The sequence below is a fragment of the Genypterus blacodes genome, unplaced genomic scaffold (assembly GCF_046128005.1).
Source record: "Genypterus blacodes isolate CSIRO-AG114 ecotype Tasmania unplaced genomic scaffold, CSIRO-AGI_Gbla_v1 ptg000156l_1, whole genome shotgun sequence".
Classification (NCBI taxonomy): domain Eukaryota; kingdom Metazoa; phylum Chordata; class Actinopteri; order Ophidiiformes; family Ophidiidae; genus Genypterus; species Genypterus blacodes.
Window position 1 is genome coordinate 7,904,369 of NW_027466957.1, and position 10,662 is coordinate 7,915,030.

The 10,662-nt window shown below is 43.3% G+C and overlaps 2 protein-coding genes across 4 annotated transcripts; both read left to right on the forward strand.

Annotated features, from left to right (window-relative positions):
* Positions 1-641: 641 nt before the first annotated feature.
* On the forward strand, positions 642-5,731 carry LOC143013408 (interleukin-17 receptor C). Of its 3 annotated transcripts, none has more exons than XM_076167027.1 (16): positions 642-922; positions 1,355-1,382; positions 1,468-1,602; positions 1,858-1,968; positions 2,082-2,185; positions 2,279-2,381; positions 2,469-2,510; positions 2,693-2,826; positions 2,921-2,983; positions 3,068-3,125; positions 3,211-3,443; positions 3,747-3,791; positions 3,898-3,949; positions 4,122-4,217; positions 4,308-4,346; positions 4,466-5,731. In XM_076167027.1, the coding sequence occupies exons 1-16, from the start codon at positions 797-799 to the stop codon at positions 5,275-5,277; spliced, it is 2,181 nt and encodes a 726-aa protein (XP_076023142.1). In that variant the 5' UTR covers positions 642-796; the 3' UTR covers positions 5,278-5,731. The 3 variants fall into 3 exon arrangements, with proteins under 3 accessions (XP_076023142.1, XP_076023143.1, XP_076023144.1); XM_076167028.1 differs by having other exon boundaries at positions 1,861-1,968; XM_076167029.1 differs by lacking the exons at positions 642-922; positions 1,355-1,382 and having other exon boundaries at positions 1,528-1,611; positions 1,861-1,968.
* Positions 5,732-6,186: 455 nt separating this feature from the next.
* Positions 6,187-10,451, forward strand: creld1b (CRELD disulfide isomerase 1b). Its single transcript, XM_076166796.1, has 11 exons — positions 6,187-6,423; positions 7,118-7,243; positions 7,338-7,420; positions 7,539-7,649; positions 7,878-7,969; positions 8,063-8,242; positions 8,335-8,430; positions 8,511-8,594; positions 8,682-8,777; positions 8,880-9,020; positions 9,116-10,451. Exons 2-11 carry the CDS (start codon positions 7,127-7,129, stop codon positions 9,334-9,336), a joined length of 1,221 nt encoding a protein of 406 aa, XP_076022911.1. The 5' UTR covers positions 6,187-6,423; positions 7,118-7,126; the 3' UTR covers positions 9,337-10,451.
* Positions 10,452-10,662: the final 211 nt, after the last annotated feature.

Sequence of the window (10,662 nt, forward strand, 5' to 3'; positions counted from 1 at the left end):
ACCGTGTCGGTGTAAGCTGATACTGAGTGCTCTCAAATATTTGTGTGTGCTGCTCTACCTGGCTAATCATTTAGAGAATGTTATCCTTTCACATTTCAGCACTCCTAATCACACACAAGTAAGCCATCGTTGTAAACTGCGTGGTCATGGAGACTGAGTGCTACAGCACAACAATGTGAAGAGAACATTGTGAGACCAAATCAGGTGATTCAAATTGAGGTTGTAGTCAAACAGGAGATCAGAAATATAAATAATAAATAAATAAATAAATGAATAAATACTTAAACTTATTCTAAAAATATAACACGCAAACAAAACAAAACTTTGAAGAGGTAGACTAAATAAAATGCATTTCCTTGGCTTGCTTAGATATTGGATAGTCGTAAATCAGGCGTCTCCAATTGTTTTCATCTATGTTCTGCAATTTAAAAGGTCACTAATAAGTTAAAAAATATTCTGTATACAATCAAAACATGTTTTCAGAACCCTACCCGGGTTTCAGGGGTATCGGATCATTCAGGGATGATTTAGCTCTAAATTCTCTCATCCCTTACCTGAATGGAGCCCCCGCCACGCTTACGTCACAGTCTTACCAAGCGCACCTGAGCAGGAGGCACAGGCCCCGCCCACCGCACCGGCGAGCAGGCGTTTGGAGAGAAACGTCACGGACTTCTTGGAGACTGGAATAGAACCTGACATGCTGTGCGGCTGCTGAACCACCGAGGCTGGCAGGAGACGTGCGCCGGAGATAAACACCCCCCCCCCCCCACCCCCACCCAGGGGCGCCCTCCAAGGAATGGCTGTCACGGACCTTTGGGTGCCACAGCTTCCCCTCCTGTTGTCCCTGTTATGGCCCCTGGTCCTGCCTGCAAAAACGCTGGAAATGACTGACAGACGGGCACCACAGTTCAGCTGCAGCCTGGTAAGAAACCAAGATACCACAGTGAATTACATTGAAATAGAGGAAAGATTGCATTTGGGGATCGGGACATACTGAGCATGTGTGTGTGTGTAAGAAAGAAAGCGACAGAGAGAGAGAGAGAGAGAGAGAGAGAGAGAAAGAGAGAGAGAGAGAGAGAGAGAGCGAGAGAGAGAGAGAGCGAGATCAGAGTTTATTGCCCATTACTAATTTACTATTGTAGCCAAGCGTGACATCTAACTCCCCTGCTCCATTTTCAAGTCTGTTGCTGCCCAACTCCTTCGGCAGATTGAGCAGGAACTGTATTGACTGTAACATTACGCCTGTTGATGTATCAGTCAGAGGTGTTAACTTAAGGGCAGGTTGAATCCATGATGAACACACACTGCGGAAAAAAACAACACCAACCTCATCCAATTATTCTTCATTCCACAGAGTTTGACCGAATGCAATGTGACCTCAGGTAAGCTGAAACCATCAAAACTTGAGTGCAGCATCTCACTAACTAATGTGGTTTGTCTAAAGCTTGACTGCTCTCCTCCCTGCAGACTCTATTTTCAGCGCTGCCATCCCTGACCCAGAGGAAACAATGGACGTTATGCATGTGGAGCTTAAAGTCATTCTGTGCTGTTCAGACAGAAAAGACTGTGAACCTTGTCTACGAATCATCATGACCATACAAGGTAACTGATGTCACAGATCTTGTACTCCTTTAATGCAATCAGCTGGGAACACGTGCTGTTTATTAATCACTTTGCCAAGCCTTACTTTAAATTTAACCCTCCCTTTATCAAAACAGAAATTCTTCTTCATAGGTTCCCGCAAGTTGACATAATAAACAGTCATTTCCTACATTGCTGTCATAGTTGTCTGGGGATGATTGACATGTTTTTGTTGCCCTCATCCAATTGGACGATGAGTAACATGTATTGTTGCAGAAGTTGAAGATCCAAATGATACTCCTGAGGAATCTGGCGAAGAAGAAGACATGTCAGCCACGAAACAGTTGTCAGAGGGGAGCAGTCAGTATGTGCTTCCTGAACCAACAGGTAATTTATGATACGCTTCAGACAAAACTCTTTTCTAATCAAACACACAGCCACGCCATTGTGCTGTGACTTTATCTTACGTCACCTACATGTTTACTTTGTTCGTTTTACAGGTCTGGTGAAAGTGTGTCTCAGCTTTCCAGGCTCCATTGAACGTTGCAAGGCTCTCCAGTTCAGGCCACGCTACTCTCTGCAGGAGCAACAGCCCGCACATGAGGTAGCTCCCCTGTCTCCACTCAGCAGATGTGATGGACGCTTAGAAATTCAGACAGGTGAACAATGAAGGTGAACGTATGTCCTCCAAATGCAGTTGCTGCTGACGGAGAAGGTGGAGTTCGGCAGCCCCGTCGTGGTCATCGTCTACGCACATACCGTGAAAATGCACAACATCACGATCCCCTCCTTAGAAGAAGGTGAGATTAGGAGTTGAGATGACACACTGAAGGACACACTACAAGCGCACATTTCCCTGAGATCTCACACTGAAATCTTCTTTTCAGTGTGTTCCCTGAACCTAGATGGGACTGTAACAGAATGTGATGGTAAGAGCTGTAAATTCAAATATTTAAAGTCTAGAGTAGAAGTATTTAAGTTTGCTCTGCTGGCGCCACTGAGTTTCTTATGTAGTTATGTATCATAGTTTACATATTCTTGAGCAAGCACAAGCCAACACATTCACTTTCAGTATTCCGTGAATGCTCAGTTATAATTTCCTTCCTCTCAGCTCCGAAGCTTCGGACTGTGACTGATCACAAAAGAAACGCAGTCGTCCTTCAACTCGACAACACTGACACCAACAAAGAGGTGCTCATGTGCCAGATGTTTTGGAATGAAATGCCTGGAAGATTTGTTGATTGGGTCAGTAAATGCTCAAATGTTGTGCCACTGTATCCGCATCAATCTGTTTGGTTTGTCCAAATCTATAACACATTTGTTTGTTTTACTTGTATAGCCCAGGGGCCAAAGAGAAAAGAACATCTCACTGAACTCTGTTGCACCATGTCTCTGCTTCCAGGTAGCTGACATGATTGAAAATGATTTTAGACAGGTTGTTATGTTTATTTTTTGTAAATATGAAACAGTCCTTAACGGTTTGCAGGTTTGGTGGAAGGGAAAGTCACTTCGAAGAATATACTGCCCCTTCAAAAACCAACAAGGTAAAGGCAACAAACTTGTTTGGAGATCAATCTGGAGGGAAACAGTGATTCACAACCTGGCATCCTTGTCGATTCTTATTTGCAGAAGTACTTGAAAGAATGCAGCACAACGTGTCTGTGTCTATGAAGGAGGTCCAGGAGAGGGAGGGCAGCACGGTGCTGAGCTGGAATGTGACTGCTCCCTGCAGACTTGAGGCAGAGGTGTGGCTGTGCCAGAAGAAAGACGCTGTAGGCCAGTGTGAGGAAGTGACAGGCTCCAGGCAGAGGCTCCACAACCACGTCCACGCTGACCGCAGAGCGCCACGCCACAAACACAGGGTAAAACCAAACACATACTCACAGACTCACACTGCACTCAGAGCTTCTTTTTCTCCTGAACTATTTCTCCTGCTCCACACAAATCCTCCACCTTGATTTGGACTTCAACTTCAAACGCTTCACGATGATTATTATTTATTACTGGATATGTATTTATTCATTACATTTTTAAAATGTTTGAGTCTTCTGCTGTAAAGTGTGTCACAATCATGCCTGATCACAATCAAAGTTATTGATGAGCTTTAATAGTGGATGTCTATGAATGCACCATCATCAGTATTTATTTTTGTATTTCCTTTTCAGACAGGAGAGTTCAATGTGTCATCCCACCCTTTGCTTTGCGTTCAGGTGATTTGCCTTAGTTACTAAAATGTTAAATGTTTATTTACACACAAAATGATATATATGAGTATTCGCTTCATTATCTCATTCACATCTTGGTTTACATTTTTAGATGAAGGTCCATGGGATGCTGTCGTACTTGGAGCCTCATTGTCCATTTACAAGTAAGACCATTAATTAATGCCCAGATCTGGACTAACTGTGCCTAATGGGTAACTTTGATCCATTTTACAACACTACTGACAATAGGAATGGCAGATCATACAACATTATTACTATTTGCTGTACACTTATTTTATAACTTTTTTAACACTGATCCTAACTTTTCTTCTCCAGTATCACGATGGAGGTGGAGTCTACCAATTCTCATCGGCTTGCTACTAATGTCTTTGGCGGTACTAGGTGCCTATTTTGTACAGGGGGTCCTCAGAGGTAAGCTTTCTTCTTATAGGCCATTTAAAATATTTGCAATAAGTAAAGTACTAGTAATAATCTGAATATATTGTGTTTTTTCTGATTTAGGCTACATGTGGAGATGGTTGAAAGAGGAGGATGTTAAAGGTATGATGCTGTTTTCCATATTACCTCAGTGACTTTGCATTTTCACGCTTTCAGTCCTATTTGTGTTTGCATATTTAATGTAAATGTGTACAACCTTTTGGGTGCTCCCACTTTTCCAGGGGCCGTGGGCGGTGGTCACGTTCTTCTGCTGTACCAGCCTGATGGTGACCAGGTTTTGTCGGGGCTGTTGTGTCGTCTGGGCACATCCCTCCAGGCTCTGGGCTTCAGTGTGTCACTAGACCTGTGGAGCCAGGCTGAGCTCGGCGCGCTTGGTCCCGTGCCTTGGCTCCACTCTCGGCTGGACCGACTGAAGAGGCAGGGGGGCAAAGTTGTTCTGGTCCTGACCAAGGCAGCCTGGACAAAGGCTCAAGAATGGGGTAATCAGAGCTGGGAAAGATACTCATTCGCAGACAGGAATAGAGACATAGAGGAGGAGAGAGCAGAGAAACCCTGCTCTGCCTCCCCCAAATGTGTGGATGTTTTCAGCGCTTCACTGAGCTGCATCCTTGCAGACTATCTACAGGGCCGCGCTGGCGAGCGGTTTATGTTGGTGCAGTTTGAGTCACTTCCACCTGAGCCTCCAGGTGGTTGCCGCGCACTGCCTGAACTTTTTCGTGGCCTTCACGTCTACAGCCTTCCTTCCCAAAGCCTGGGTTTTCTGACAGAACTGGCTGGAGCAAGGCAAATGGCTACAGCATCAGCCAGGCGGAGGAGGGCAGGGGGGATCAGGATGGCATCCCGAGCGCTGGCACGAGGGCTGTCAGGGTTTACAGCAGGGTCAACTGTGTTACGCCTCGCAGGGATGTCCCAGGATTGTGTAAGGATAGGAGAGGAAGACTCGTGGGAAAATGTGCCCCTGCAGCCATCTCTTTGTACACCACCTTCCAGCCCTGATATTAACCCCAGGGTCAATGCAATGGATTGGGTGTAACAACAAGAGTGGGTGAAAGATGAAGAAGGCTGCATTTTGGGATGCCTTAAAGGAAATATGTTGAAATATCATTACCTGTTTGCTGCTTTCTATCATTGCTGGTCTAAATATCTGCAGACCAACACCTCATTGTTGAGCAAAAGTATTGTCAAGACCAAGAGGGGATCATTTTACAGTTAAACTTTAATGTAAAAACAAGTCTCATATAAAGCTACAACACACCAAACTACTGTCATTCAAAGTACATTCTTCAGCAGAAACGCATGGTAGGCTCATGATAAAGGGCTCATTCTTCTTTAATTATAGATTCTAAAATGTATAGAATCTATTATAGTTTATATTTGCACCCCTAAAGAAGAACACATCTGAATGTTCATTCATTCTGGAGTCCAATGATTACAGGCATGACTCATTGTTTACTAAATATCTTGAACCAGTTCACTGTGTGTGTTTAGCTTATTTACTTTGGTAAAAGTGTAGTATTTACTTTAGTATTTGACATTAATGCACGTGAAGCATAGGAAGGCAAAGAAAAATAACATGCTTTGTTTTTTTCTGAATGTTTTCGGGTTCTTTGACTTGCATTAATGTCCTGTTATTGTGTTTTGTCCTTTTTATACAGTGTTTTGTCTCTGCTGTTTGATGTTGGTACATTGAATTTGAATAAAGGATTCCTTTCATTCTCTTCTGACATCAAACAACGTCATTCAATGGCCGGTTGATCGAGTTTTACCTGGAATGTCAAGAAAAAAGTGGAAGTGTCTGAGCGTGCTTGATTGTGTGCGCGCGCGCGTTTCCACTGGTCCATATTTTCTGTTTTTGCATGTGGGAGTAAAAGTCAACGTGTGATTGGTCCATTAATTAAATCCCAGCACATCTGGGCGGGGCTTATCAGCTGCAAAGGGAGAGCCGACTGGAAGCTGTCCATTCATCTTAGCTTAGCTTAGCACTGCAGCTAACTTTCTCCCTTCTCCACTAACGTTAATAATTAGTCACCCGGCTGGCTGACTGAGCAGCCATTGCTGTAGGTTGTCAACTAAACATGATACCTTTGAAACTTTAATTGTGATCGTGAAACGGGAAACTGCGGACGTTGTGAGAAGCTGCTGGGAGGCAGACAATCATCAGAGGTGCTGCGGACGGAAGGTAAGAGCAGGCAAACATCCTTCTGATTTACGGAAGAGTTTCAAATTGCAAATGTATTAAACTTTATATGTTACACAATAGTACGCCCACTGGGTTGAAGAGACTTAAAAGGGAACCGAGGCAGGTGCTGACAAACTACGTTATCTCAGGCTAGCGTCTAGTCAGGGGCTAGGTGGCTAATGTAGCTTGGTGCTGATGCTGAGCTAGCTCGTTCTGCTTAGCTTAGGAGTGAAGCAGCTCTCTCACTTTTAGGGGTATTAGGTAGACGAAGAATATGATTGTAATTTTTTAGGAATTAAGTTGTATGCAGAGATGAAGTGACAGGGTTTAAAATCCCAATTGATTTTAACTTTCCCCCTGTTATTTAGATAGCTATTATCTTTCTCATACCATGAACCTTTACCGAGGTTGAACCAAATTAGAGGATCGCATTACAGTGCATAACAGTATCAGCACAACAAAGTGGAATCAGATGCACTTCCATACCTATTATACATCAGATTGGATTATATTACACAGCCATTCCTTTGTTCCTCTTCTGTACGCAACATTATGCAAGTAATAGCAGGTTTAAGGTTGATTTAAAGTCACATATACATGAATATACATTATATTTGTGCTGGATTCTGATTGTTTACATTCTTGACGCTGTTAATAACCTTTTTTTCTGCCGGTTGTGTGTCTGTGTGCACAGTGAGGAGTCATGTGGTGCGCCTGGCCATTCCTGCCTGCTTTGGTTCTTCTCTCTGAGCTTTCTGTGGTGAGGGTTCAGACAGCGCCGTGCCAAACCTGTCAAAAACTGACCGAAAGCTTCATTACGGTACAGCAGTGAACTTAATGTACCATCACTTCATTGTTCTGTCTGCTCATCCAAGTTGTGTTTTATTTGAGGTCATACTATTTTTTGTTGATAGGGTTTGGAGAGAACAGCCAACAAGAACTTTGGAGGTGGAAACACAGCTTGGGAAGAAGAGAAGCTTGCGAAATACGCACGCAGGTAGGAACATTTTGAGAGTTGAATCATTGTACAGTCTTCAAAGATCTCTACCTTCCTTTTTAAATTGTGTTATAACCCTATGATGCTTGCATCTCTAACAACTGGCCTCTTGTTTCAGTGAGACACGGCTCCTGGAGATAGTAGAAGCTGCTTGCGACAAAGCAGATTTCGAATGTAACAAACTATTGGAGCAGATAGAAGACCAAGTGGAGACGTGGTGGTTCCACAGGTAACACGTTTGAGTCTGATTTGAACCTCTTCATCTTTATCAAAGTCATTATATAAGCCTCAGAGTGAAGAATAAGCAAGCCATCTTTTTCCATTTTGTTATAACCGTAATTCATTGGCCAGTTGGGAAAAGGTGTGGATCCCAACTGTGCTTGTAATCATGTTTTGTACTGATATATGACCTCATGCCTGATACTGACATGATTATTATGATTTATGTGTCCTATAGGCAACAAGAGGCACCAGATCTGTTTGAGTGGCTGTGCATAGATGAACTGAGACTCTGCTGTCCACCAGGACGCTTCGGACCCGACTGCAAAGGTGTGGCATATATGAAGAGTGATGCTTGAGATTTGCATCAAAGAAAACCTGACAAGCTCAAACATTGTTTTTGACGTTGTGTGTACAATACAGAGTGTCCGTCAGGCCCAGGTGGAGTGTGTGGAGGTTTGGGCCGCTGCGATGGAGACGGGACCCGCCTGGGAGATGGAGAGTGTGTGTGTGATCCTGGATACTCGGGTAATATGTGCCAAAGCTGTGCTGATGGCTACTACAGAGAGAAGAGCTCAAATGACAGCGCAGGAGCTTGTGCAGGTACAGAGGAGACAGATGTTTCAAACCACTGTTGCATGTCAGGAAGAATATCTAACATTCCCCTGCTCTGTCTGTCTTCTCATTATTTGTAGCATGCTACTACTCGTGTAAGAAATGTTCAGGGCCACAGAACTACAAATGCCTCGACTGCAAACCTGGCTGGATGCATCATGACGACAAGTGTGTGGGTGAGTTTGACTTTAGAGGTCCTGGGGCTGGGTCCACTGGTGGGTTGATGAGGTTTCACATCCTTTGTATGTCTCTTTAGACATTGATGAGTGTGGCACAGAACTGGCCCGATGTGCTTCCTACACCTACTGTCACAACACGGATGGATCATATGAATGTAGAGGTTGGTTCTCAGCTGCTCTTTAATTGTTGTGTACCTCATTGCAAAGTATAAAGTAATGCTGACCCGTTGTGTTGTGCTTGTATGCAGGTTGTGACCAGGCGTGTGTGGGCTGCATGGGTAGCGGTCCTGCTCGCTGTAAGAAATGTGCTCGTGGCTACAGGTTGAAAGGAGCCAAGTGTCTTGGTAAGGGAATAGATTCATCTATGATATTGTTATGCCATGTCATCTCTGTGACGTCCCCTAATTCTTCCTGAATCTTCCATCTTTATTGGTTCCCTGTCACAGATGTGGATGAATGTAGTGAACGTGCAATAGCATGCCCGGGACTAAACGAGGCCTGTATCAATGAGGAGGGCTCCTTCCACTGTGACTGCGCTGATGATTTCATCCGAAGAGACAGCATTTGTGTGGAGAACAAGCCTCCTTGTAAGCAGCAGTTGCGATCCTATCGGAAATGCAAACACAACTTACTGGCAGCGTCTCACAGCTGTTGACAAAGTGTCTTTTCTGTCGTTCCCCAGCTGATCCAGACAAGGGATTGTTTGATGACTTGACGGATGATGAGGTCCTTGTACTGCAGCAGATGTTCTTTGGTGTTGTGATCTGTGCGCTGGCAACATTCGCTGCCAAGGGTGACATGGTTTTCACCGCCATCTTCATCGGGGGCGTGGCTGCCATGGCCGGTTACTGGCTGACAGAAAAGGGAGACTACATGCTGGATGGATTCCTTAAAGGACGCTAAGGTGCCTGGGACCATGGATTTGGGGAAAGGACTTCAGGCTGCAAAACTGTAAGGATGACTTTGCCTGTACTGAGGCATGTTGGAAGTATCCCAACAATGCTTGCATTTCAGGGATCTAGTTGGGATTGGGCAGTTACTTGAAAAGCCTTGGGTTTGTTTAGGTTTATGAATAAGATAATGCAGGAAAAAGAGAGAGAACTTGAAAAGAATTCAGGGATAAACTGTGGAAGAGAACTGCGCTATTAAGCCATGACACTTGAAGAGGAGCTAGCAAAGCTACACTGTACTGATTATGAAAGTGAACTTAATTCCCTACCTCAACTTTGTTGGGATCAAGGGTGACATGAAGACCACTACTGATTGTTAGAATCTGTATGCATTTTTGTTTGTTTCATCTGGCCTTGGTTTTACTCAAGAAATGATGTCATGTTCTTCCACACAATCAAAACCTCTTTACAAAATATATCCATCTTTTTTTTGTTATTTATGTCATCGTTTGAATGCTGTAACGCATCAGTTAGGTGGGTATTGACTGATGCTGGTCTGTAATGGACATGAGGTCAGATGCACTCCCCCCCCCCCCAGCATCCCTAAAGAAACCTCCCTGAGCTGCAGGAGTTTTCTAATATTGTTCACTGATTATTCATGTCCACAGAATCACTTTTTACCTGCCTCCTTCATTATTATTTTAAACTATGAATGCATGAAAATAGGATTAAAGGTACTCCACCAAGCATATTTATTTTCTTATCAGCATGGGAGTTCACCAACATTACTGCTATTTGCAATTCTGAGTACGGTTTATGAATATGTGTGTGGGGAATGTGCTTTGTTCTAGCCACTTTAATTTATTTTTTAAGCAATATTTATTGGGAATATTTATATTTTGCTCTTGAAAAAATTCCTCTGTTTTTTGCTATGCATTTGAAAAGCTGTTTTGTTATGGAAATGTAACTTTAGCAGACAATAGTAGCACCATGTTAGAATGTCAACGAAGCATTATTTATTGTCCGTCCATTTCATTTCTCTTTGGTTTTCATCGTTTGGAAAATTGTCACCGGAATCATTGCACATTATTGCTTTACAATAAAGGTGTCATTTCTAATGTTCAATATTTAATAGACTTTTTGTTTAGATGTATCTCCCTCTGCGATATACATAAAATATGAAAAACAATGTCTCGCTTGAACTCATTTATTTTCTACAGCAACATTAAAGACATCAGAACTAGGAAAACTCGAGTCTTGGATTTACTGGAACACACAAACATAGTTAAGCGATATTATATAGCGCAATTATGTGTATGGGAAAGTGTTTGTGGTGTAC

Coding starts and splice junctions, on each gene's coding strand:
- creld1b (XM_076166796.1), top strand. CDS start 7,127: ATGTGGTGCGCCTGGCCATTCCTGCCTGCTTTGGTTCTTCTCTCTGAG. Junction 8,431..8,510: donor TCATGACGACAAGTGTGTGG/GTGAGTTTGACT, acceptor ATGTCTCTTTAG/ACATTGATGAGTGTGGCACA. Junction 9,021..9,115: donor TGTGGAGAACAAGCCTCCTT/GTAAGCAGCAGT, acceptor GTCGTTCCCCAG/CTGATCCAGACAAGGGATTG.
- LOC143013408 (XM_076167027.1), top strand. CDS start 797: ATGGCTGTCACGGACCTTTGGGTGCCACAGCTTCCCCTCCTGTTGTCC. Junction 1,383..1,467: donor CGAATGCAATGTGACCTCAG/GTAAGCTGAAAC, acceptor TCCTCCCTGCAG/ACTCTATTTTCAGCGCTGCC. Junction 2,382..2,468: donor GATCCCCTCCTTAGAAGAAG/GTGAGATTAGGA, acceptor TCTTCTTTTCAG/TGTGTTCCCTGAACCTAGAT.